The 26,765-nt window shown below is 39.5% G+C and overlaps 1 protein-coding gene across 3 annotated transcripts in view; it reads left to right on the top strand.

Annotated features, from left to right (window-relative positions):
* The window catches only part of Epb41l4a (erythrocyte membrane protein band 4.1 like 4A), a 237,591-nt gene that overhangs the window by 191,814 nt on the left and 19,012 nt on the right, over positions 1 to 26,765 (top strand). For 2 of the 3 annotated variants that reach the window (XM_070036043.1, XM_070036045.1), the window contains 5 exons: positions 3,285 to 3,375; positions 5,718 to 5,801; positions 6,954 to 7,061; positions 16,083 to 16,130; positions 17,187 to 17,264. In XM_070036043.1, the coding sequence (XP_069892144.1) occupies positions 3,285 to 3,375; positions 5,718 to 5,801; positions 6,954 to 7,061; positions 16,083 to 16,130; positions 17,187 to 17,264 (409 nt within the window). The remainder of the gene's footprint in view (positions 1 to 3,284; positions 3,376 to 5,717; positions 5,802 to 6,953; positions 7,062 to 16,082; positions 16,131 to 17,186; positions 17,265 to 26,765) is intronic. The other variant, XM_070036044.1, reaches the window with a different exon arrangement.

Here is a 26,765-nt window from a genome sequence, read left to right as displayed (position 1 = left end):
TTGTTTTCCTAGTGAGGCTTAAAAAACTCAGCTTTCTCTAGGTCACACATAGTTATGGATTCAGTAGGGGAACACATATAACCAGATTTTCTAGTACACATAAATAGACCATACACAGATATAGTAAAGAGCAGTTTGCAACTCTGAATATGAATTAGGTTATATTACTGATAATATTTATGCTAGTAAATTGGTCCTGGTGATCAAGCAACTTATTTTCATAGTTTAATCATGCTGCTTGCCCATGTCTATGAGAGAGATAATGCATATGACTTTTTCTTCTGAAATTATTTTGGAAAACCATCTATCCAGAATATCAAAAAATATGATTGGAATATTATGAGTAGCCAAATATTGGGTTCTTAAAGAAAATACATAAATATTGTTTGCAATTTTTTCTATTTTAAATTATTGTTTAAATTATTCTATTTATCTAGCTATGCATTAAAAAGTGGCAGAGATGATTGGAAGGAAACTAGGTAAAAGTCATCAGGCAGCTTCACTTTGCCCAAAGTGATTGGTTGTTAGACTCCAAGAAGACCTGTCAGTCTACAGAGATGAAAGTTGGAGTAAACCTTGGTTTCTTCTTCAGCTGGTTCACAGGACTTAGTTAAGACAGTAGTTACTTTTTCCCAGCTCTTTTTCAGCTGGCACTAAGCATTGGCCCCTGTCCTCTTCTCCTAAGCCTGGGAAGACTGTTATGTGAGGGTCTCTTTAGCTTATACTATAAATCAGTTGTATCTGCCAAGAACATTGCCACGTTTAAAGTTTTTTAGGAATAATGAAAAACATTAACGTTTGGATACAAGGGAATTATTCTCTTTGCCATTGTCTGGAGCCACACCTATAGAATTCCACTGTGAGGCAGCTCTATCCCAGATAGGTGTGTACAATCTGGGATTTTGTTAATGGCCATGTGGTCCTAAAAAAGGTGACATGGATAACTACACTGCCCATGTTTGGTTGACATGGAACAGTGCAAAATAATTGCTTGTGTGCTATTTGTCACACCTGGTCATAGTTATCGGAGTGATACTTGTGTGTGTGTGTGTGTGTGTGTGTGTGTGTGTGTGTGTGTGTGTGTGTGTGTGTGTGTGTGTGTGTGTGTGTGTGTGTGTGTGTGTGTGTGTGTGTGTGTGTGTGTGTGTGTGTGTGTGTGTACTAGGGCTTGAACTCAGAGCCTTGAGTATTTGTTTGGCTTTTTCTGCTCAAGGGCTGGGCTCTCTACCATTTTAGTCACACCTCTACTTCAGGTTTTTTGCTGGTTTATTGGAGATAAGAATCTCTTGAATTTTTCTGCCCAAGCTGGCTGTGAATCATGATTTTCAGGCATAAGCCACCAGTGCCTGGCTAGTGTGCCTCTTTGTAATTCCCAGATTCAGGATGTTGTTCAGTTATCAGTGCTGGCTCCACTATGAGCTCACCTGTAGTGCCACATATACCTTCAAATACAACTTTTCAGATCAGGATTCCAAAATAGGAACACAATTTGGAGATGATCCATGTTCAACTCCTTAAAATAATGGTATTTGTAGCACTTATTTGAAGCCACCATTTGTTTTCTCTGTTTAAGGCAGTTATGAATGTTAATCTTCCCTGACTGGTTAGCCAGACATATCACCATCCTGCTTTTGGGGGGACTTGACAACTTGGGGGGGGTTCAAATGCTCCTCTTGAGTATCAGTCTTGGTTTCCTTGGAGAGAAAGCATTCTTTTAGTTCAATAGCTTGAATATTCTCTTCATTTTCCATTACTTTCACTTGTCCTCTGAAGAGATCCTATGTCCCAGGTGACCTTTGATTTGTCTGACTTTGTACTAATTATGGTTGAGGCCTAGGTGGTAGAGGGAGCATTCTTCCTTTGATGGGTAGGGTCTAAATCTCTGGAACCAAACTGCTCTGTTTCAAAGCTGGTCCCACCATTCATGACTATGGGGCCTTGGGGCAATCTCATTTCTAAATTATCTTTTAAAATAAAGTGATATCGCTATTTGCTTTCTAAGATTATTATGAGGATTGCATGATGAGGAGTGCTGAGGGACAATACCTGAAACATACTAAGGGCTCCATCAGTGATAGCACTTGTTAATATTATGAGCTTTCTCATGACTTTCATTAGTGATGAGTATGCATTGGTGCAAGGACTCTGAATGCAGGCATAGTCCTATGAGAAGCAGCTCTGAGGAAGAGCTGTGGTGATCATTCATCCACACAGGCTGATCTCCTGTTCCCTAAACTGCCTCCTCATAGAGAGAGATGCATGCACACTGGGGAAGAGCCATCATCAGAGCCCACACATCTTGCTCCCAAAGGCTTATCTGCCTCTGCCCTGGGAACAGAGATCCAGACCTTCAGGGCAGGCATTTGTCTTTGTTTCCATCATTATTTCCTTCATCCTATCTGCTGTGGGTGCCCTCTGCTGGTCCAGTTTAGCATGTACGCAAATCAGTGGAATAAGCTTTTAAAAACGCAGGCATGTTTTCATAAAAACACATTTGAAAACTTTTTGTATGTGAATGATACAAATCAGGTCTATATTACTGTTCACATTATTAATTGATATGTTTTCAGATTTGAAAGTTTTTTTTGTTTGGTTTGATTTCAGTTGAGGTCTGGGAAACACAATATACTCATTACCTCACTCATGTAATTGTAATCCCTCTGTATATCACCTTTATAACAATAAAGTAAATAATACTTTTTTAAAAAAAGGAACTTATAGTTAGAAATTTTTCAAAATAAGGAAAGAACTGGTCATTGTGTATTTTAAAGTCTTAATTTAACAGACTAAGGTAATGTCAATTGATGTGAGTCTTAAGAATCTCAAAGGATGATATAAGCCCCTGGGAAATTGTTATGTTGAGGGTTTAATACATGCCAGATTAATAAATCTGAAGAAAGTGTACCTCAGATTTATTGAATGGCCTATTATTTATTTGGAGTTGATAGAATGTGGTGCAAAGTCCCTACCAGTGCACATTAAAATAATAATTCTGTCCTAATGTGGTGGTGGATTCCTACAATCTCAGTGCTTGGGAAGTTTAGGAGGCTGAGGCAGGAGGATTATAAGCTAGAGACCAGTCTGAGCTACATGGCAAGATCTTGTCTCAACTCCCTCTAATAGTAGTAGTAGTAGTAATAGTAGTAGTAGTAGTAATAATAGTACTACTAGTAGTAGTAATAATAATAATATCCACAGTGGCACTAATTATCCTGCTTCTTTGTGTTTTCCTTCTTCCCATTCCTTTCTCTCTCCCCGCTTTCTTTTCTCCTCTTTGTTACTAGGATCAAACAGTATAAACCGGATAACTGTAAATCTGGAAAATGGAGAGAATGAAGGAACAACTAAAATTATCGCGCCTTCACCAGTGAAAAGGTCAGTATAGCTAACCTAAGGCATATACAACTAACTGCATGCTGCCATACAGCTATATCTCTGTTTGTGAGGTTAAGAATCCTTTCAACTTTGAGAGTCAACAAATACTTTTGACCTGGGAGTTCCATCAGGAGCTTACCCCTCTTGGCAAAGAACATACTCTAACTGTCAGAGTATGGTGAACTCAGAGACCATCTGTGGTCTGCATTATTAGTAGCAAAGTGACAATTCCATGTGATTTTCAAAATGGCATGACATAGTGGTTTATCTTGGAGTCAACTAATGAAGTAAAGTAGATGATATTTATGTTTAATGCACTTGGTTCATTACAGTGGTGCACTGAACTGTGGCCCCAGAGAGAGGGTTTATGGCATTTAGAGGCATCTGAGCCTCAGAACTAAGGGATTATGTATGTAATATATGAAGAGTTGTCATGGTCCTCTCCATCAGTTTTCCAAGCTACAACTTCCACAGAAAAACTTTCCCTTAATATATTACATGAATTGCTCCCCTGAAAGATCAGCCTTGTTCTCGGTTAAGACACTGTCAGAGTCATTTTTCCCCCATCTCCAATTACGCTCACGAAACGGCATTATAGATGTATAATGAACCGCTTTCATGAGCTTGCCCTTCTCTGTAGAGGTTGCCTCACAGCCATCATGAAGAAGTCCAAGCAATCAGAAATATGTGATCTGTGAAGACCTCTTAGATCATCTGCTGGAACTTTTGTTAATAAATAATGGTGCCTTCATTCAGCTGGACTGGAGCTACTTTCACAACTATAGTTTAAAATTCCTCCACAAGATAATTTTATGAATCATGGATTCTCAGAATTGCAATGTTTTTCTTAAGTTTTTGCCTACAATTTCTTGTCTAGGAGATTCTCTTTACAGATTCTCTTTTGGGGACCACAGCTTCTTTGTATTTGATGATACTTTGATTTATCGGTGGGTCTCACAGTTGTGGTAGACGCAGCTTTATCTGCATGTACAGGGGATGCTTATAGTATATCCAACATAAGAAGGAAATTCAGCCTCATACAATATGAAGAAGGAGTTCACTTTACTTTGTGACTTCCTGCCATGGACACTGAAGGGCCGCCAAATTCCCACACAGGCTCCAGAGAAAAAATAGCTTAGGGAGAGAATGCAATTAACGTTCCACCAGGTTTTCATTATTCTTTAACTTCCATTTACTCCCAATTCACTTTTCATCTTCCTGTTTCTTTTTTCAGTCTCCCTTTTTCTGCTCTTTTGATTTATGAAATACATACACTATGGACTGTTGTATTAAATCACAACTATGTTTATTACTCCCCACCCCCATTTCCAGAGTAGGGAATTTGATCTTTAGAAGTTTCCTTAACCTTTCTAATGATAGTACATTTTCATATATAAAACATATCCACTGGACACATATTTCTATAAGTTTATATGCATATGTTAATTCCTCTGTGTCTGTGTGTGTGGTGTTTCTACTATGCTGGGATACAAGTTCATTTCTTTTTATTGTTCTTTGTTTTTGAAATGACCTTGTTACTTTCCCTTTCTCCACTTTGTTGACTGTTATTAAGCACCACTACAGCTATGTTCTAGGACAGATATATAGAGAATCCTTCAGAAAGCCAGAGAAAAGGTAATTAGGAAAAGTAATTTTTCTGCAGCTAAGATTTCCTGAAGAAGTGAGAAGTGACACACCTCCCCCACCCCCATCTTGAGTCTGTTCTTCTGTCCCCCTATGTGTTTCTAAAACAATTTGTAGGGATTAAATAACAACTCAGTTATATTTACATTCTTGGGACAGAAAGATGATACTAGGTCAGGAAATAGCATTTGAAAGTCATTCTGATCCAGGAGGATGAAGCCAAGGTGGAGCGGAAGTTAGGAAAAGGTCAGTTTGGGTAGTCCGAACCTGCCCAGAGCTGACCAAGTCTAGAGCAGAGAGTCTGGAACCACTGTTGTAAAAAGCAGCCAGGTTTCCTTCGTACTCTGCTACTTTTCTTGGCTCACCAGTTGCTTTTGCTTCTTATCCTGATGTGAACTGTTTTGAAAGCTTTTTAACAATTGATGGACCTGCCATCTGTTGACTTAAAGCAATAGAGCTACAAGGAAGAGAACCAAAAGAACTTGCTGGTGAAATATATTTTTTAAGTAGCCAGTTCTTGTTCCTTTTTTTTGTTTGTTTTTGGATGAGTCACAAATATAAACAAGTAAATAAACATGTATGTATACATCTTAACATGTAGGAAAGAAATTTACTATAGGGATCAATACACGGGTTAATGTCTGTTATTTTCTGGTTAATTTGCTTTCATTCTTTTTATTTCTTTTTCTTTATTAAAGCTTTAAGAAAGCAAAGAATGAGAACAGCCCTGATACCCAAAGAAGAAAATCTCATGCCCCTTGGGAAGAAAATGGCCCCCAGAGGTAAAGGGACTCATTGTCTTTAGAAAGGAGAATAAGAACAAAGAGTTAGCCGTTACAGCTCACTGAATACAGCAATTTTACAGTGATGTGGCTGGTAACAGCTAGTACTGGGCAAGGCATATTCCTAAACCGGCTTGACTGGGGGCAGATTTCAAGGTGGAAATCAATATTGGGTCTCTTTTCTTTCTTTTGTGTTTTGTTTTGCTTGGTTTATTTTGGTGATACTGAGGATTGAGCTCAGGGACTCACACTTGCTAGGCAGGTACTTGAGACTTACTGGGCCACACCTGTCACCCCTTTTTGCCCTGGTTATTTTTGAGGTAAGGTCATTTGATGCCTGGGCCATCCTGGACTGTGATCCTTCTACCTGTGCCTCCGCATCTTTCTGGGGGTGACATCGGCACCACTGTGTCCAGCCATCTATCTACTTTCTCTGTAGCCTGGATGGCAGATGTGTGCCACCCTTCCCAGCCATCTGTTGTGAACTTTTTTTTTTTTTTTTTTTTTTTTTGCCAGTAATGGGGTCTGAACTCTGGGCCTGGGCACTGTCCCTTAGCTCTTCAGCTCAAGGCTAGCACTCTACCACTAGCGCTACAGTTCCACTTCCAGCTTTTGTCTGCTTATGTGGTGCTTAGGAATTGAACCCAGCACCTTATGCATGCGAGGCATGAACTTTTATACACAGTCTAGCCTTGAACCATGACCTAACCCCCCAAGTCTCTGTTTCCCAAATAGCTAGGATTACAGGCTTGAGATACTGTGCACAGCTAATAATATGGTTTTTTTTTTGTTTGGTTTTGTTTCTTTTTTGTTGGTAGTAGAGCTTGAACTCAGGACTTAGGTACTGTCCCTGAGCTTTTTGTGCTCAGGGCTAGCACTCTGCCACTTTGAGCCAAAGTTCAAAGAGATAAGAGTTTCACAGACTTTCCTGCCCATGCTGGATTTGAACTGTGATCCTTAGATCTCAGCCTCCTGAGTAATTTATTGTTTTAAACATGCCATGTTTTCCTTGCAAGGTCATAGTGATAGACATAGAGTGAAGTAATATCTTTCTGCACGGTCCAAATGACATATTCATGATAATTTCTGTTATCTCATAGTTCCTGTAGAAACTTCCAAGTTGACATGTCAACCGTTGCTCTTTTCTTCCAGTGGACTCTACAATTCTCCCAGCACTAAATCACCAAAGTTCCCCTATACTCGTCGCCGAAACCCCTCCTGTGGAAGTGACAATGACTCTGTGCAGCCAATGAGGCGACGGTAAGAGGAGCACAGCTCTGGTTCCAGGTTCTGATGGACGCGTTGATCCCCAAACATGCTTTTACCAGAGGAAGGTCTTATCATGCCATTGCTGTTGACTCCTTGAGAAAACTGGAGATGATTAATTTTAAGATAAAGTAAACTAGGGATCCGGAGACATTTATCTACAACCGCCAGATCTTTAAATAATAATATCATAAAATAGCATAAAGAATTTACTTTGTGTACTTTAATTAATAGATTTTAAGAATGCTATATATATTTTATGCTGACAATATGGTATGCATGTTACATAGTATAAATAATATATAAATGTGTTAAATACTTATACTCAGGAAGAGAATACAACGTTTAAATATAAGTGTTCTATGCTGGGGTCTGAGTGCCCTGACTTCTGCAGAGGTTGTTATGTAAACATTAGTGAAATTCCCCACCCCTCTACTTTTTTTTAGTGCTGATCCTGGGGCTTGAACTCAGGACATTGGCATTATCCCTGATCTTTTCTTTGTTCAAGGCTAACACGCTACCCCGTGAGCCACAGCTTCACTTCTTGCATTTTGGTGGTTAATTGGAGATGAGACTTTCCTGCAGAGCTGGGTTTGAGCCACAATTCTCAGATCTCAGCTTCTTGAGTAGTTAGGATTACACGTATGAGCCTTCAGTGCCTGGCTGGAAGCCCCTTTTAGAGCTGTGAAAATGAGTCATAATCTCATATAAAGCAGGTCAGAATGTTTCTGTCATTTTATTTGTGCCTGTATGCTTAACCTTAAAATAAAAAGCCTATACTTAGAGGTTTTGGGTGCTGCAATGCAGAAATGTGACAGGTGACAGATGAAGGAAGACCTATAAGTGAAATTCCCTTTACACCAACTGATCAAGACCTAGTCTTACTGTGGCTACCCACATAATTAGTATTTTTTTTTTTTTTTTTTGGTTCCAGTCGTGGGGCCTGAACTCTGGGCCTGGGCGCTGTCCCTCAGCTCTTCAGCTCAAGGCTAGTGCTCTACCACTTGCGTCACAGTGCCACTTCCGGCTTTTTACTTATGTGGTGCTGAGGAATCGAACCCAGGGCCTTGAGCATGCAAGGCAAGTGCTCTACCACTGAGCCACCTTCCCAGCCCCCATAATTAGTATTTTATAAGTGATGAGTTCAAGCCACAGTGTCATAGAGCCATCAAGATTCTGTAGATAACATTGTGGCTTTGTAAACAAAGCCTCCTGTGCTCCTGTGCTCACTCACTTGTAGATCCTTCCCTACTGGATGCCTTTTACTTTGGTCTGTTTCCTAGAGTCTTGCTCCTCACCTTTCTCAACTTGAATTCAACTGAAATCCTCTGATGGTTAAGAAGAATCTACATCACCTTCCCTAGAAGGTTTGAGAAAGGAGAGCTAGATCAGGACCAACAGGGCTTAGAGAACAATGAAGTAATAGCATTTGTTTGGTGCTTACTGAGCTCTAAGTACTGTGCAAAGTGTTCACTGTCTAGCATCTGATTTGGTCCTGTCGGTAAGCTCTGGCAACTGATATTTGATGAAGTTATAGGAGTCTCTAGCACAGAGGGATTGTGCAGGCAGTTGCCACAATGGCGTATGAAGGATTCAAGGCACAGAGAGTAAAGAATAATACAACCTGGAGATCTGGCCAGTTAGTTCCCTTGGATGGGGGACTAGAGAAGAGAAGACCAGAGATCAGAAGCTACTTTTTCTTTGAGTTGGCTCTGCTGAGCCTGTGCTGCAGCTAGCATTGCATGGGGACCATCATGATGCTAGCACAGATACTGAGCAGGGGCTCCTCTTGCTGCCTCTGGTGGAGATAGCAGCACCATGGTTAGAGCCACTGAGCCTCCATTCTTGGGAGCTGATGCCGTAGTTGTCCAGAGCATAATTGCTTGCCCTTTTCTCTCACCCTCAAGGGTTATGTGAGCGCTTCTAACAAGAATGCAGCTGTCAAGGAAATCTAGGAGAAAATAATTTTTAGGCTTCCAGTTGCAACAATGAAGAAGAGGATATTAATGAGTCAGTATGGGACTGGATTCCCATGAAAAATCCTTAGTCATTTATAGATAAGAAAACAGGCTGAGAGATGATAGCCATGTGTTCTTTGGGATATACCGAGGATTCAAATCCAAGCCTATAGATCTGAAAAACAAGGAAAATAAGCCCTAATTTAAATAAGGCTCTTCTTTTACTGAGCGCTCTCCTGGGAAAGCCAAGGATTCATTCAACAGTGGTGACACCCAAGACAAAGCAGCATCACTGTGAAATGCTGGAAAGAACAGCATGCCTCTGTATATTTGTGTATGTGTGTGTATATGTCTGTATGTAATTGTATGTGTGTGTCTGCGTTGAGGAGGTATAAGTAGTGATGGTGACATATATTAAGGACTTAGCACATTATTATTAAGGATTGAACATTATTATTGTTAGATGGGTAGATTGTTGGAGGGATGGATAGATCCTTAATCACTAGTGTAACTCGTTAGTCCTCCCTAAATAAAATTATGACATCTGTTCAGCAGATATTCATTTTTATTTTAATACATTTGAAATTTGAATCCATCAATCTGTGCTAAAACATATCAAAATTTACTTTTCCCCCCTAAATTTATTGCTTAAGACTGGAACATTATACATGCCAAAATCTGGGGTAAATCACATGTATGCTGACATGCATTTTCGCCTGGTATCCTGTGAAACACTGAGAAGTCATTTGTGAAGAGTGGATACAGTGCCTTTAAGGGCTCAGTTCAAGGGAAGAGTGCTTTAATTTACCGTGAAGAGTCTTTTCTGCCTGAGTGGCCCTAGAGCCTCTGTCTGCTCTCCAGGTCACTTAAAGGTCTCTTGTTGGGCACATTCATTTTGAGGAGACCAGCCCTTGCTGTATGTTGGAATAGAAATCTAAAGTGCATTATTCTCCATTTCTTTCCACTGTAAATGTCCTATAAATGTCCATGTCCTTGTCATCTTCTTTCATCGTCACATACATTTGCTTTGCCCATGGGCACAAATCCCTACGTTGCTGGATTAACTCTGACATTTAAAACAGAGATTTGTCATCCGCGTGGAAGAATCTCAAGGACTTAACATTTAACTTAACATTTAATAATGGGAAGTTGTGTTTTGCTTTGGATGCCAGGATGAACACGTTTTGGAAAGGTATTACAACTTCTTGCTTTGTAGTTGTTGGTGATGAGATGGATGTAAGTTATCAAATCCCAGCACAACAGTGGTCCTTAACCTTTTGAGAGTTGGCACCCTCTGAGAATCTGATGTCGGGTTCAGTCTCTAGAGGAAAAGGTATATATTTAAATATGCATAAATATTGACATATAATTTTCAGGGTTTATTAAACTTTTGAAAGCAGCTTGTTTAGACATTTCTATTCCAGAAAAAGAAAACCAATGTACTTTCTGGAAGTGCAATGTGTCTGTACCCCTCATCTTCTCTGTCTTTTAATCTCAAAGATTTATTGAGTATCTTTCTGTGTGCCAGACGGGGTGAAAAAAAAAAAAACTCTAGACAAAGTTCCTGTCCTGTAGAAGCTTACAGGCTGTTAAGGGAAAAATACATAAAACACACAAATATATGCTCAGTCATGTCTTTGGTGTTATATGAAAGTGAGTTATATGTTGCTTGGAGGAATTGACAAAAACCTCTCTATTGAAACCTAGTGTACATGCACAAAAGTATACATATTATAAGAGCTTGATGGATTAACGTATTGAAGTCCTGTACAACCAGTACCATTAGAGGAAGTTTGCTAAGTTGCTTAATGAAGTGGACCAGCAAAGGTTTCCTGAGATGAGTCAGTGAGCTGGGATAAAGAAGGTGCTAGGAGAGAACAGGGAACATCTTTGAAAAGGTGGGGGGAGGGGGGAGTAAACAAAAAAAGGTCAGTTGTTCTCAACCTTTGAGAGTTGGCAGAAATGTGTTAGAAATTAGCTAAAAAAAAAAAAAAAAAAAGGTACGACAGACTTTAAAGCCCACTTGGGCCTTGTTTAGGAATTTGGTTCTTAAACCAATAGTTTTTACAAGGAAATAAAATATGATTGCATTTGTGTTCATAGCAATGGCCTTTATTATACTGTGGAAGAAATGGCATTAGAGCTCGACATGGTAGTAACAAACCTGTAATTTAAGCCAAGCCAGATCATGTGTTTGAGGTTATCTTGGGTTATAATAAGACCCTCTCTCTAAAAAAAAAAAATTCAAACAAATGACAACCACCCCTCCCCTTAAAAAAACACAGAAAATAAGACAGAGAAGGAGAGCTTGGACAAGATAGTGATGTGGGGACATAAGAAAACAAATGGTTTGAGAGCCTTTAGGAAGAGAAATCAATATATAGGACCCAAACCATAGCATCAGTATGAGGGATGGAGACTAGGCAATTATAAAAAATGAATCCAAGACACTGTAATTTCAGGAATTCAGATGCAATGCATAAAAATAAAATCACTAGGACATTGCAGGCTTGAAAGGGACAATTGTGAGTTTAGTTTCTGATCTGTCAGATTTGTGGTATTGCTGAGAAGTTTTAAGTCCAAGATTTTCACGGGTTGTTGGATTATAAATTCAGAGCTAGATTAACTGTGGACTGAAATATCAATCATCAATATCAATTAACACTAAAGATATTAATTTAGACATGTAATAGAGATGAAGCTTTAGACAGATGATGTAAAGACAAAGCCATTGGCAGAGCTGTAAGAAATGTCATCATTTTGAGGCTTCACTGAACAGGATTGGCTGGTAAAGGAGGAAGCAAAGACATTGTAGCCATAGGGGGGGAAAAAAAAACCTACTCTCCAAATGGATCCTTCTTCTCTACTTCTTTCTTATTGAAATTTTGTTTTTGATTCCTCCTTCCTCACTCCCAGAATGCTAGAAGCCAGACTTTTATCTCATCTCCTATGCATGAGACTAAAAAAAATCCTTCTGTAGGATGGGCAGGTATAAGAGAAAAAAACCTACAGAAAGTAATTTTCAAAGAATCTTCTCACAAGGGGCTGAGACTACCCCCAAAGAACAGTGGAGCTATCACTCAGCATGCTCTGCCCCACATAACAGGTCCCAGTCCTTTAGTGTCTAGAGCTGAAGAGAGCCATGAAAGTCTGCACTCTAGTGTAGCTTCTGTCTTGAAAGACAGCGACTGAAACAAACAAATGAGGTTCAGGGAAGGGGAAGAATCTCACAGGAAGCAGAGAAAATAAAATACACACACAAAATTGCTAGCAAGGATTATCTGTAGAAAAATGAAAAATACTGCCAGTGAATTTCTATAAAAAGGTAAGAGTCAGTGAATATTAGTTCTTAGACTTTATAGTAGTATGACTGAACTTAAGATGAAGTTAAGGAAATCTTCCTATAAGGACAGAAACAAAGACTTTATAGCAGTATGACTGAACTTAAGATGAAGTTAAGGAAATCTTCCTAGAAGAACAGAAACAATTTTGTTTGGTGATAAGAGTTTAATAAAATTATTGAACCTATATATCAAAAATTGAATTAATGGAATTTCCGATAAAAAATAAGGAGCATATAGAGCAAGAGAATATTAAGTAGAAAATATAGGAAAATGAAGCATTTAGTAAATATCCCATAACTGAAGGACATGACTTAGACATAAAACAACTCTCAGAGAATTTGGCATAATAGATTGAAAAATGAGATTCATACCAAGATCTACTATCATTAAGTTTCAAAATGCAGATTAAGGGACAATTTAAAGAGCTGGAGAAGAGAAGAAGAGATAGGAGAGGGAAAAATCCATGCACAAGTATTCATGACAAGTCAGAATGACATTGGGCTGCATAACAGCTAGCTCTGTGATAATAAAACACATCAAAGGCAAGGAAGATGCTTCCTTCAAAATTCTGAAAGATTATTATCGGTCTTTGATTCTATGCCCAGATAAATTGTGATTGCATGTGTAGAATAAAACATTTACAGAAATACAAGGTTTCCAAAATATATCTACCTTTACAAAATCTCAGTTGTCAAACTTGAAGACTCGCCCATTAAAATCAAGACAAAAGCAAGGTATGGTGGCCCATGCTTGAAATCCTAGCTAGCTACTTGAGAGAGAGTGAGGTCAGGATATTGAAGAGTCCAGGCAATACATGCAGGAAAGACCACTTCTCAAACCATAGCTGGGATGGTGAGTGCCTGCCATAGTAGCTATGTGGGAAGGACTGAGATCTGGAGAAAACTGGTTCCAGGCCAGCCTGGGCAAAAGAAAAAAAAAAGTTTGAGAGACTATTTTTTTTTTTTTAGGGTGCCAGACCTGGGGTTTGAACTCAGGGCTTGAGGGCTGTCCCTGGGCTTTTATGATCAAGGCTAGTACTCTACCACTTGAGCTCCACTTTTAGCTGGTTTTTAGCTGGTTAATTGGAGATAAGAGTCTCATGAACTTTGCCATCCCAACTGGCTTTGAACCCTGATCCTCAGATTTCAGCCTTCTGAGTCTGGATTACTAGGATTACATGAGGTAGCATGAGCCACCGATGCATATCATAATGTCATTTAAACAAAGCACTTGTCTAGCATGCATGAGACCCCTAGCACTACAAAAACACACACACACACAAAACACACACACAAAAAAACATGCACAGTTAGATCCTGCAAAAGATGATTGATAACTAAGACCAGAAGTCTCAAAACTTGGAAATACAGGATCTATCATACAAAGAAAAGAATTCCCCAGATCATGGTGAAGGGAGTCTATCAAAAACATCAGTGTGCACTGGTGCTAAGGAACAGGCCCTCCAGTGTGAGCAGAAGAACAGAGGGTACAGGAGGAGGACATGTGGAATTCGTGATTACCTGCGGGTCTGTTCAGTTTATATCAGGAGTTGGGCAACTCCCAAAGAGTGTAGATGAGGAATTACTGATAAGCAAAGGAAAACTAAGCAAGTGGTTTATCATAGAAAGCTAGAAAACCAGCCTCCCTCAGAAAATTGAAAACCTATAATGGAACTACATTCCTAAAGCACTATAGATAATCCTTATAAGAGTATTCATATACTTGTATATATAGTAATGATTACCCAAAATTTTGATGTTAGGACAAAAACTACTTTCAATGTTGTGGTATTGGATACAAGTATATTGCAATAATAGGAGAATATAAGTAATGGTGGTGGCATTATGAGCTATGCCTACCCCTAGGGAGATTAGAATAATGGTGGAAAGGACATGGTACAGGATGTTTAGACCTCAGGTTTTGGCTTTGAAAGAAAGGTGAGTCTCAGTAGAAGATTGGGGTATGTGGAGTGATTGGGGTATGTAGAGTAATCATAGATACGTACCTATTTAAATAAGATGGGGTGAGAATGTTAGCTGGTGCCAGGCGCCAGTGGCTCACACATGTAATCCTATCAGGAGGCTGAGATCTGAGGATCACGGTTCAAAGCCAGCCTGGGCAGCAAAGTCTGTGAGACTTTTATCTCCAATAGACCACCAGAGTTAAAACAGAAGTGTCATTGTGGCTCAAGTGGTAGAGCGCCTTGAGTTGAAGAGCTGAGGGTCAGCGCCCAGGCCCAGAGTTCAAGGCCCATGACTGGAAGAAAAAAAAAAAACTGGCAGTTTTTTAATGAAAGTATTGAGAAAACACAGGGATGGGTCTTGCACAACACAGGTGCAGGTCCTGCACCTGTCAGGATAGGTCTATAAATAACAGGGGGATGCTGGTAAATTGTTATTTTTGGTAGCAGGAAGATGAAAGAGTTCCGGCCCCTGGCTCCTTTGGAAGGAGAAAGCAAAGTCATATACTGGAGCAAAGGAACCTTAGCTGGAGAGATGCAAGTGGAAGCCTTAATCACTCTCTGCAGAGGCAGAGAAAAGTAATGAGAGGGCTAAGGTTCACAATGTGAACATTGAAGCATAACTGATATGCTCTTGTGTAGCTCTTCACAGCTATGCTCGGCCAGCTATTTGGGGCTGGCTCAGAACACCTGGAGAGTTGTATTTACCCATGTATGGTGTTTTGCCAAAAAAGATGGGATGAAATACAGAGACAAGACAAGGGTTAAGTATTGACACAGGTCATTGAAAAGACAGGCTAGAAAAATCTAAGCTGAGTGAGGAGGACAATGAAGAAAGGTAAAAAGCTGGAGAAAGGTGTAAAGTCAGTAGGTAGTCCTGTTGGAGTTAAAAGCATAATGAAATGAAAATAGTTGAATAAGCAGTCATAACGTAGCTTCCATTGTTGAGTACTTACAATGACCTCATCCTACTCTTCATTTTAGATGCATTCATTCATTGGCCCTTTGTAACAACCATTTATGGAAGGTTCTGTTAAAATGGAGGCACTAAGTAGAGAAATGAGTTAGCAGTGGAGGTGATAGGATTCACATTGAGTATGTCTGGCTTCAGAGCCTGCACTTGTAACAGGATGCCCCCACTGGAGCTGTTCGCAGGCAAATAGAAAGGAGAGGAGGTTGTGGTCAGAGAACAAAGTGTCTGGAGCTGGCTACAGACAGTAAAGTCCACAGTGTGACCATGATGATGTTGAGTTGTAATGGGAGAGGTTATCAGAGAAGAGATAAAAGACTTGAAGACCAAGGTATGGGGCAGGGCAACCAGTGGGGCTGTCAGAAATTTCCTTGGAGGACTGCAGACCAGGAAACTGCAGACTACCCCTGTCTCTGGACAACAGGAACATAACAGACATGTTGTGTACGATTACTTACAGGTGGTTAGCCGCCCCCTCCAATTTTCTGGCTTCCCCAGGCCAGTTGGTGGTTTGTTGTATTTCTGTTTGTACTGTTGAGCTTACATGCTTATATGTATGACTTAAATGTGTGCTCAGTGAACAGATACAGATTTTTTTTGAGACAGGGTCTCACTATGAGGCCTGTTCTGGCCTTGAACTTGCTTTGTAGCCCAGTCTAGTTTCAAATTATAGATCCTCCTGCCTTTATCCCAAAGTACTGGAATTATGTACTACCATACTCAGCTGGTATACTTTCTTGATAGTATTCTTTTTTCTTTAATGTTTTCTTTTGTTTTCCCTAGGAAAGCCCATAACAGTGGTGAAGACTCAGATCTAAAGCAGAGGAGGAGGTAAAACCAAACCAAAACAAAAAACTCAAAAGGACAGCTAGCAAGATGAAGGAAGGACTAGCCATAGTCAGAGTTAAGGAAAGTGTGGGAATAGTTTTTTTCTTTGATATGGTGGCTGCTTAAGAGATTATATTGTATGTTGTAAATATTTTTTTCCTAACTTAAAAAAACCAGGTTTAGTTTCAATTAGTTCTCAGTTTTCCATTCTGTATCATCCTTGGACATTGAGTCATTTCTCTTTTTCTACTTAAAGCTGGCTCAGTTATTCATTATTGTATTATAAACCACTCCACAATTTGGTGTTCTAAAGCAACAACAAATTTTTATATGTCGGTAGATGTGTTTATAAGCACATCTATATATTGTATAATTCTGTTGGTAAAACAGGCTTTTTTTTTTTTTTTTGCAAAGTTAGCATTGGATGGCAGAGGAGGCAGTGTGGTAGCTGGGGACCTTTTTCTCTCATGTTTCCCTCTTGGGGAATGTGGCTGGAGACTTGGCTGGACCTGTCTATAAGGTCTATCCAAGTGGCTAGCCTAGTCTTCTTTTGATGGTGGTGGAGAGGAAGTAGCAGTGAGCAAGAGTGTTGTAGAACATTCCTGAAGCCGTCAGAGTGTCTTTCACAGCTTATTTGATTGGTAAAAGCAGGCACAGGACCATTGCAAATTCAAAGCAGAGGAAATAATCTCTCTGTATAAGTGGTAGTGGGAAGAGGACTAATACTTTTCATCCATGTTTAGTCCACTATAGGAGCTTATAGCTTTGCCATGTCTAAGTTTTGTTGGAAATGATTGTTCTCATGGTCCTTCTGGGAGTACGTTTGCCTTAATATGTTTTCATCTTTCCTGCCCTTGTTATTTCCCTGAGCTGTAGACTTAGTTGCATGTATGAGTTCAGCAACAACTGACTGGGAGAGGGATAATGTAGTTCTTTATATCTAGATTAGCAGTTTTATTACAAAAATCACTGCTAAAGAACCAAATGAATGTTTCTGAGATTTTTCTTCTTTCTCATAAACATAGCCCCCCCCCTTTTCTTTTCCCATTTTGCCTTCAGGTCACGCTCGCGCTGTAACACAAGCAGTGGTAGTGAATCGGAAAATTCTAATAGAGAGCACCGGAAAAAGAGAAACAGGTAATATCTCTCAGGACTGACTCGAACTCTGAAATCAGGCTGCCACTTATCATAGAAACTGAGGTTCTCATCTGTGTCACAAAGGATTCTGACACTATTTTAAAGCACTGGTGTAGAGAATCTCAGCTCTTGACACTTTTTATGTTTATGATAAGATGATTAAACAACTCAACTCATCAGTGAAGTTGTATTATCAAGCTAGCTAGCTATTGTGTATTTTGCCAGAATGAAGACTTAAGGTTAGGACCTTTAGTTTTCTCTGCTTGCTTGTTCATTCATGGCTGGTTCTTTGTCATTTGAGCCAGGCCTCCAGCCTGGACTTTTGCTGGTTAAGGGTAGGTTTTTGTGGGCTTTTCTGCTTGCACTGGCTTAAACCTTGATCTGTTGGATTGCAGCCTTCTGAGTAGCTGGCTATAAGCCACTGTCACCTTCTTTTATTTTATTTTTGGTTTCTTTTTTTTTTAAGATGATCATTTAGATACAGTGTTTAGTGGATTTAATATTTAAAGTTGATAGATCTCTAGAGAAGTCCATTTATAGGAGATTTCTCCTTGAAGTCTTTTTTAATGTGACTTGCTGTATTTTACTGTACCAAAAATAAGACTTATTGTCAGATACATACACACACATGCACACACACATACATATACATACACACATGTCTGTACATGCCTAATACGTGTTTACATTCACATCAGGCACTACAGATGAATACAGTTAGTTCACATTTTTAAGAGGTGTGTTTGCCAGTCCTGGGGTCAGAACTCAGGATCTAGCCTCTGTCCCTGAGCTTTTTTGTTCAAGGCTAATGTTCTACCACTTGAGCCACAGCTCCTCGTCTGTTTTTTATTTGTTTTTTGGTGGTTAATTGGAGATAAAAGTATCAGGGACTTTTCTTGCCCAGGTTAGTTTCAAATCTTGATCCTGAAATCTCAGCCTCTTGAGTAACACAGTTGTGAGCAAGTGATACTTGCTGTGGACTGCTGTGCTTTTTATTGTAAGAGTCTTTTTCTCTTCTGTAAAATGAGGAAGTTAGACTAGACTAGATAATCTCTGAGGCTCTTCTCTAGTGCTTGGAGCCCTTGTGTTTGGCACAGATTGAGTCACCTGCCCTCTCAGACTACAAAACCAGTGTAATTATAGCCCAGAGCTTTGTAAGAGTGGATTACTTTCTTTGGAACGTTTTTCTATGTGGAACATTCTTAGGAGCTGGAATTACACAGGTGGATGTAAGAGTTTACTGTGTTATTAGACCTTTTTCAAGGAAACAATTTCAGTTTCTTTATCTGTGAAAACCCAATTATGGGAGACAATTCTCCCTTAGGTGTTCTATTCTCTGAGATTCTGTATTTTAGTACTTCTGTTCAAATAACAGAAAAAGACATACTTTTTAAAAACATGTTCATTGATCAAGCCATAATTTTAACAAATGTATTTGTTTTGCTTAGATATCCTAAATTGTGCTCATTGGTGTTCTCTATATGTTTTCAATTGGCCAGAACGTAGCTTGTTTATCAACAGTGTCTTTGAGAGCTAGATGTGCTTATGGTGATATTTGCTGTTAAGAATGAAGCACTAGAGCTGAGAAGGTGGCTCAATGGTAGAGCACTTGCCTTGCATGCATGAGGCCCTGGGTTCGATTCCTCAGCACCACATAAGCCAAAAGAAAAAAGCCCGAAGTAGCGCTGTGGCTCAAGTGGTAGCGCGCCTTGAGCTGAAGAGCTGAGGGACCGCTGTCCAGGCCCAGAGTTAAGGCCCCATGACTGGACCCCCCCCCCCAAAAAAAAATGAAGCACTATTGGAAGGTTATCACCAAACTCTTAAATTGCTGTGTGCTGATCTGGCTCGAGCAGTTTCCATATTCCTCCTGGAACTATCCCCCCACGAATAGTTTCTTGGTACTGGGCAGGAAGTGTGGTTTAGAATGTAGTAGTTGTGAATGCTTAAATGCTAATGCACTTTGTAGGGCTAGTAATGAGAAATGCCTTTCAAAGCACACTCTGACATATTTTGTGCAGCAGATTCAAATGGCTTTCATCATCATTTACCTGTAGAATAATTGCCTTAGGGTTATAGAAATTTCTCTATGAGAAGATGAGGTGTAGAGTCTAGCTTTAAGGGCAAAGCAAAAGGTAGGCAGAGGAAAAAGTAAGCCTTTCTGTTCTTATCTCCCCTCCTGTGAATTCTGATGCATTTGGAAAGGGGTGGGTGGATGGCACAAGTCATGCTACCTCTGCTGCCATCACCCATTACGCTGCGCCACTGTGGGTGTCTATATCCCTGATTAGCCTTGGATATTCTGCCGGAATGCACAGATTCTAAGTCAGAATGTGAAGATCTGAACATTTAAACTGCAACCCTGTTCCTGTCTCGGTATGTCTGCTTCCTGGTGTCCGATGAATTTGTGTACAGGACTTCTTTTGGCAAGAGGAGGTGTCCCTTCAAGGACTCTCAGTGTCATCCCTTGAGCTTTTAGGAAAGGCCTTGGGCAAACAGAATCTGGTGTAAGCTTGTGTTCTGCTTCTTGCTAACAACATTTCTGGAGCTAGTCCAGAGTGCTTCACATCACATGAAGGGCCTGCACTCCAGCATACCCTGCTTTCCCTTCTCCCTCTGGAAAACATGGCCTGTGAAGAGGGGAAACTACAGGGCTTTTCAGAACTCTTTTGAAGCCCATGGTATATCTAGTGGAGGGAACTTTACACAGAGGCAGAGTTACTGTAGGAAGTTGTATGGTCCTTAGAATGTTTTTCCTTTTGCCATCCCTTCTTGCTGGTTATTTTTTTCTTAACATAAAGAACATCTTTCCTATTAGTCTTGAGTCAATTTTGTGAAATTATTGTGGGTTGCTCCCCTATCACACACACAAAATCATACCATTGGAGGTTAAATTGTTTTGCTGTTTCCATGGGTAACAATTTAAACACCTTCCATTCTATAAAGAGAAACAAAAGATAATAAAAAGATGTATAGAAATTAATAACATCCAAAGCAGGCTTTTAACACTACTTTTTAAAAGTCAAACAGACCCAGGAGCCTGTGGATCATGCCTGTAATTCTAGCTACTCAGGAGGATAGGGTCTGAGGGTGCTGGTTGATGCCAGCCTGGGTAGGAATGTCTGTGAGACTCTTATCTCCAACTGACTTCCAAAAAGTTGGAAGTGGAGCTATGGTTTAAGTGGTAGAGCACTAGCCTTGAGCAAAAAAGGCTCGGGGCCAATGCCCAGGAGTTCAAGCCCCAGCACTGGTACCAAAAAAATAAAATAAAAGCCAAACTATGCTCTGGTGGCTCATGTCTCTAATCTTAGCTACTTTGGAGGCTGACACCTAGAGATCATGGTTCAAAGCCAGTCTGGGTAGAAAAGTCAATGAGAATCTATTATTAACCAGCAAAAAAACAAGCTGACAGCATGGCTCAAGAGGTAGAGCACCAGCTGGGCAAGCTACTAGGCCCTGAGTTTAAACACCAGTCCTAAGAGAAAAAAAAAGAAGGTCAAAATTCATGTCAACAATAGAAAGCTACATGAAGCAACTATTGTTTAGTTTTAGTTTTAGAAAAACAATATAGCTTTTAGTATCTCTTCCCACTTCGTGTTCAGAAATAATGAGACCAGATGTGTGAGTATTCTTCCTGTAGTTGTAATTCACTGTTGGGGTTTGTTCCAGAGCTCCCTAGAAAAGAGCAGGGTTCAGCCTCTTCCTTTATTTGGGGGCAACATTAGTGTCTTTCCCCTTCCATGGCACTTACTTTAGTATTTTCATAGTTCGTATGGGTGTTTGACTGTCTTATAGATTTAGAGGCTTGAGAAGATAATGTTTTACCTTTTTATGATAGCTAGAAATTGGAGCAGAACTTGGCCATTTTCACTTCCTCTTCATTTTTATCCTCACAGCTTCAGCTCCTTCCCTATCCCACTGCTTCTGTTATACTTATATCTTAATGTTTTCCCATGTGGGCCCTATGTTTTCCTTCCCTAGATTTCTCTCCCATTCTTCCTTTGTCTTCTCTGAATCATGTCTCTGCATACGATCCAGTGGGTTTTCAGAATTCCCAAGAATTTAGGTCAGGGTTTCTGCCTTATGTTATTATTTGACCCTGGGTAACTCATTTTGTCGATTTGAATCTTAGTTGTTGTGTTTTTTTAATCTGTAAAGTATGTGTAGGGGTAACAACTGATCTGCTTTGTTGTATCAGTTACTCTGCAGACTAAATTAAATCTATGAGGTGGGAGCATGTTGAGATGCGGAGCCAGAGTGTCCTGTGGCCAGTTTTGGAATTTCTACTTCCTCTCTGCCCCTCTTCCAGCCTTTTCTCTTATTTCATGGGTTATGAGGCTTGAATTCAGGGCCTGGGCGCTATCTCTGAGCTTTTCTACTCAAGGCTTGTGCTCTACCATTTTGAGCCACAGTGCCACTTCTGGGTTTCTAGTGCTTAATTGTAGATAAGTCTCATGGACTTTCCTGCCCAGGCTGGCTTTGAACCATCATCCTCAGAGCTCAGCCTCCTGAGTATTTAAGATTATAGGTATGAGCCACTGGTACCTGGCTCCAGCCTTTTCTTCTTTGCATTTGGTTCTATATACTATTTCTTTACCATTCCTAACTTTACAAATTTGTTGTTGTTTTTGTTAGTCAAACCACAGTTCTACTTCCATTTTTTAAATGGTTAATTGGAGATAAGTCTCACAGACTTTCCTATTTGAGCTGGCTTTGAACTGTGATCTTTATATATCAGCCTCCTGAGTAGCTAGGATTACAAATGTGAGCCATTGGTACTCTGCTTATTTGGTTATTTTTTTAATAACAGGCATTCTTAACCCTTGAGTTTTAATGGTCTTATATCCCCCTAAAATTTGAAAGTAAAATCATGTGTGATTTAGATGTATATTTAATGCTACACTTTTACAAAAGATAAGGATCTGTGATCTTGAAATTGAAAGTAGATTAATATTAACTGGTAATATTAGAAGCTGAAATATTTAAACTTTTATTTGTACTGTTCTGTTGATTTGTGAAACAATTCATTTGATTAAATTCATCAAACTGGTAGCCTATCAAAGAACAGGCCCTTTGAATTAATGATGAATGTGAATATTAGATTGTAATATTATCTCTATAAATTTGACGCCATGGGCCATGCTCTGAACTTGCTCAGAACATATTGAAGGAAGACCAGAAAGTAGCTTGAAAATACCTTAAGCTTAATAAAATATGCTTCACATTTAAAGAAAGTGGTCTCCAAAGTACCCTTGGTGCTATTAATGGAAATCAGCAGTCCTTTGAGCATTACTAAGAATATCCTCTGGATTTGTCTCTCATTCATCAGCTTTGATGTGTTGCTCTACTCAAATAGTCTGGTGTTTTCTGCATAAGCAAAACTGTGGAAGTAACCCTGGAGTCTGGTAAGGATTTAAAAAGTAAGAAATGTGAGATGCTCAGAGAAAGAGCAGGACTAGTGCAAATTGGCAACAGGAGGCCATCTGAATTTTTTCTCTAATTTCATCCAGGAATGTTTACATCATAAACACATGAGTCACGTATGTGAGGCTCTGTGTGCACACATCAAAATTAAGGAGGTGTGTTGTGGTTCTCACACAGCTTTGAAGGATTTCATAGCTCCATGTAGATTTCTTTACCCTCAGAATCTTTTGTTTCTTGAGTGCAGTTTGGAAGACCTGTCCTACCCACTTCACAAGAAGTCTGTGAAAATTTAGGAGACAATGGATGTGCTGGAATAAGAATAGCAGGTGCTATTCAATTCACAGTATCACTCAGTGCTGCCTAACCTTGCCTATAAAGTGGAGCCCAGCTCTCTTGAACAAAGAAGCCAGTGTTTTCAACATGAATTCATTCTGGCATGAATGTTGTTAGAGTTTCTTCTTGCCTTTTATGACTGATTAGCCTATTCGATGACTATTAGTATCTGTATAGTAGATTAAGATAATTTTAAATATATTCTGTAGGGTCTTATTACTTTTTTAGGAGAGAGATATTTCTGTGGCTGAAATACAGAAATCCTCTAACTAACAGGAACAACATATTTGATCAAAACAAATGTTGAATATGGTGATTTTTAAGAGAACTTTTTTGTGAGAGTGGAAAAAGAAGAAGAGGAATTATTTTTTTTAAAAAGCAGGCACTGGTGGCTCCTGTAATCCTAGCTACTCAGGAGGCTGAGATCTAGGGATCTCAGTTCAAAGCCAGCCTGGATAGGAAAGCCCATGAGACTTTTTTCTCCAGTTAACCACCAAGAAGCTAGAAGTGGAGATATGGCTGAAGTGATAGAATGTTAGCCCTGAGCAGAAAAGCTAAGAGATAGTGCCCAGACTTTGAATTTAATCCTCAGTACTGACACCAGAGAAAAAAATGGCATGTCTCTATACACCAGAAAAACTAGTTTGGGATGTTAGCAGACTTTTCCACATAGCTGCAAACAGATGCTTCTTCCTTGCAAGCAAGCCTTCTTTGTGGTCCTGCTTTTGTTTTAAGAGCAGCAGCCAAGGAGGAGATTGTGGTTGTGGAGAAGACAGTTCAGAATAAGCCAGTGGAAACAGAGTGTGGTCACCATGTCACGGATGCAGGGCTTCTGATGTCTGCTGCACCAGGACATACCAAGACACAGCCATGCTCTGTGGGGCTGTGGGGGCTTCTAGTGTATAATCAGAGTTGACAGAGATGACTGGGGACATGCAAGGCTGCAGCACTGCAGGAACGCTGTGACATTGCTGGAATGCTCTCAGGGGACAAAGCAGGCTTCAAGAATTACAGAAACAAGAGAATTTCTAAGTGAGGTTGCATTAGAGGTAGCCCGCTTTAGTAGCAGGAGCACAGGGAATAAGTGGAAGAGACCAAAACACTTTTAAGAGCAAATAAGATTAATTTATTGATGGTAGGGGAAGATAGAAAAAAAACAAATGAAATTTTTGCTTGCTGGTCTTAAAGGAAGTATGTTGACAGATGCCTGAAACCAATATAAATTTCCCTAGGGAAGAAAAACTACTGAAAAAAATGAAGATTGCTTTAGAGCAGGTGAACCAAAAATGAGTACAGCTGGTGAGAATACAAGGTCTCCTTCAGTTGGGACTGGCTGACTTAATTTCAGCAGTGGAGTGGCCACACAAAGCAATTGTCTGGAGTAGTATGCTATAGTTGAAGTGCAGAGGTTTACTTCAGCCTGTTTGGAAATGAAATTGAGACACATTGAGTTTTAAGGCTAGAAAATATCTTTGCAATATTTTTTCTTTGTGTATGAGGAAACTGAGACCTAACCAAAGGATTTAAGCAGCTTGCCCCAAGTGTCTCAGTCAGATAATGGTAGAACTGGGTCTACATAGAAATTGAAAGCGGTGGATGCTACTACCCACATAGCTTGAAACTCCCTGATGCACTTGCTCCAAAAGCCTGCCACATTCGGCATTAAACATGGTCTTTATCTCAGTGAATTAAGAATTGGTGTATAAAAAGGCCCTATGAGGAACAAAACTGATAAAGGGACAGGATTTGTGTAATAATTCATTTAGCAATGTGAAGGGTTTTGCAGAAAAGGCAGAAGTATAATAGGGAAGAAAGGAAAGAATAGGAATAGTTATTATCTTCATTATTGTTATCAAATGATTATATGACATTCCATCTTCAAAACCTTTTAAAACTTTAATTAAGTGTCAAATGCAGTACAAATCTAAATTTCATATGTTGCCTAGAAAAGTAGATTGTGAGATTTAGTGAGAAATGGAGAAAATATATTAGATTCTCCAATTCAGATACATTGTTGAAATTGGGCTCTATTTTAAAACAACTTTTATACATTAATTAAAAAGTGAAAGCATTGTTATGATATACTTTGCACTCAAGCTGTTGACAGAGATAAATGTAAACAGGATCAAAGGATATAGAACAAAACATTTTTGTTTTATTTGTTGTTGTTTATCTTTTACAACATTTGAAAATGAATAGGTCTGCAAATATATTCCCATGTATTTTTCCCCCTTGGGAATTTGAGGACTGATGTAACAGCTCATTTTGATTTTAAAAGGTTCCATATCAACCCAGCTAATAGTATTTTTTTCAATTCTTCCTGATATAAATCCTATATCACAATTAAAATGTATCAGAAAAGGATCAGAAAATACATGTAGATCCCATACCTAAGAATAGTGAGATTTAAAGTAGAACCATTATAGGAGACATCTTCTTTTTGTTTAAAGATCACCTTCATTCACTCGTGCATAAAAAAAGAGATAATTCTTATAGCTAAAGGCCTGAGGTCCTACAACACTTTTGCTTCTTAGGGCTTTTCTTTTCAAGTCACACCTATGTTTTCTGGGGCAGTTTAGCAATGGAAGAAATGACACTTTTATTCTTGTAATGAGGCACCATTACTCTGAGGCCTTTTGTAAGGGTGTAATTTCAAACTTCATTACAGACTGAGGCGGCCTCACCGCCATTACTCAGGAAGATGTGCTTCTGTTGTAACTCTTCAATAGGCCTTACATTTTTAATGCTGCTTCTTAGAATATTTATGAATCAGCATCACCAGTAGGGGGTGTCAGTCTTTAAATAAATGCTGTGGGTCACAAGAATATTCATGACCACATTTCACTACCTTCCTTGAGACTGGTCAGTTTACAACATCAAAGTTAAAAGTACTGTAATCCTAGCTACTGAGGATGCTGAGATCTGAGGAACGTGGTTCAAAGCCAGCCCAGGCAGGAAAGTCCATGAAACTTTTATCTCCAATAAACCACCAGAAAACTAGAAGTGGCACTGTAGTTCAAGTGGTAAAGCGCTAGCCTTGAGCTGAAGAGCTGAGGGACAGCGCACAGGCCCAGAGTTCAAGCCCCACAATGGACAAAAACAAAGTACATGTTATAATCTGAAACAAATTTGGTTTGATTTAGTCCTTATGACTAGCACAGTAAAAGATATATGTATATGTGTATCCCTGCAGTTTTAATATTTTATCATCAAAGTTTGAATATGAAGATAACCTGCTAAATTCCACAATAGTTAATATACAACAATGTGGTTTCTTTTCAATGTTCTACTCTGTGCCAGACTCCTAACTACTCAAGAGTCTGAGATCTGAGGATTGCAGTTCAAAGACAGCCTGGGCAGGAAAGTCTGTGAGACTCTTTTTTTAAAAATTTAAATTTAAATTTTTATTGTGAAAATTCTGTACAGAGGGGTTACAATTACATGGACAAGATAAGGAGTACATTATTTCTTATCAAGCATTGTAGCCTCCTCCTTTGTTTCCCCTTCCCATCCCTTCCCATCCTCCCTCCCCTGTGAGACTCTTATCTCGAATTAACTACCAAAAAACCAGGAGTGGTGCTATGAATCAAAGTGGTAGAGTGCTAGCCTTGAGCAAAAGAGCTCTGGGACAATGCACAAGCCCTGAGTTCAAGTCTCACAACTGACAAAAAAAAAAAAAGTTCTACTCTGAAAAAGTGTGTGCTTGCCTAAGCTAGGCCTTAGTCTTGTGAGAAGGTTTGACCTTAC

This window comes from Dipodomys merriami, unplaced genomic scaffold (genome assembly GCF_024711535.1).
Source record: "Dipodomys merriami isolate MVZ:Mamm:240054 unplaced genomic scaffold, mDipMer1.0.p SCAF_27, whole genome shotgun sequence".
Lineage (NCBI taxonomy): Eukaryota > Metazoa > Chordata > Mammalia > Rodentia > Heteromyidae > Dipodomys > Dipodomys merriami.
The sequence above is the reverse complement of the archived record's forward strand: the minus strand, read 5'-3'. Positions and strand labels throughout refer to the sequence as shown.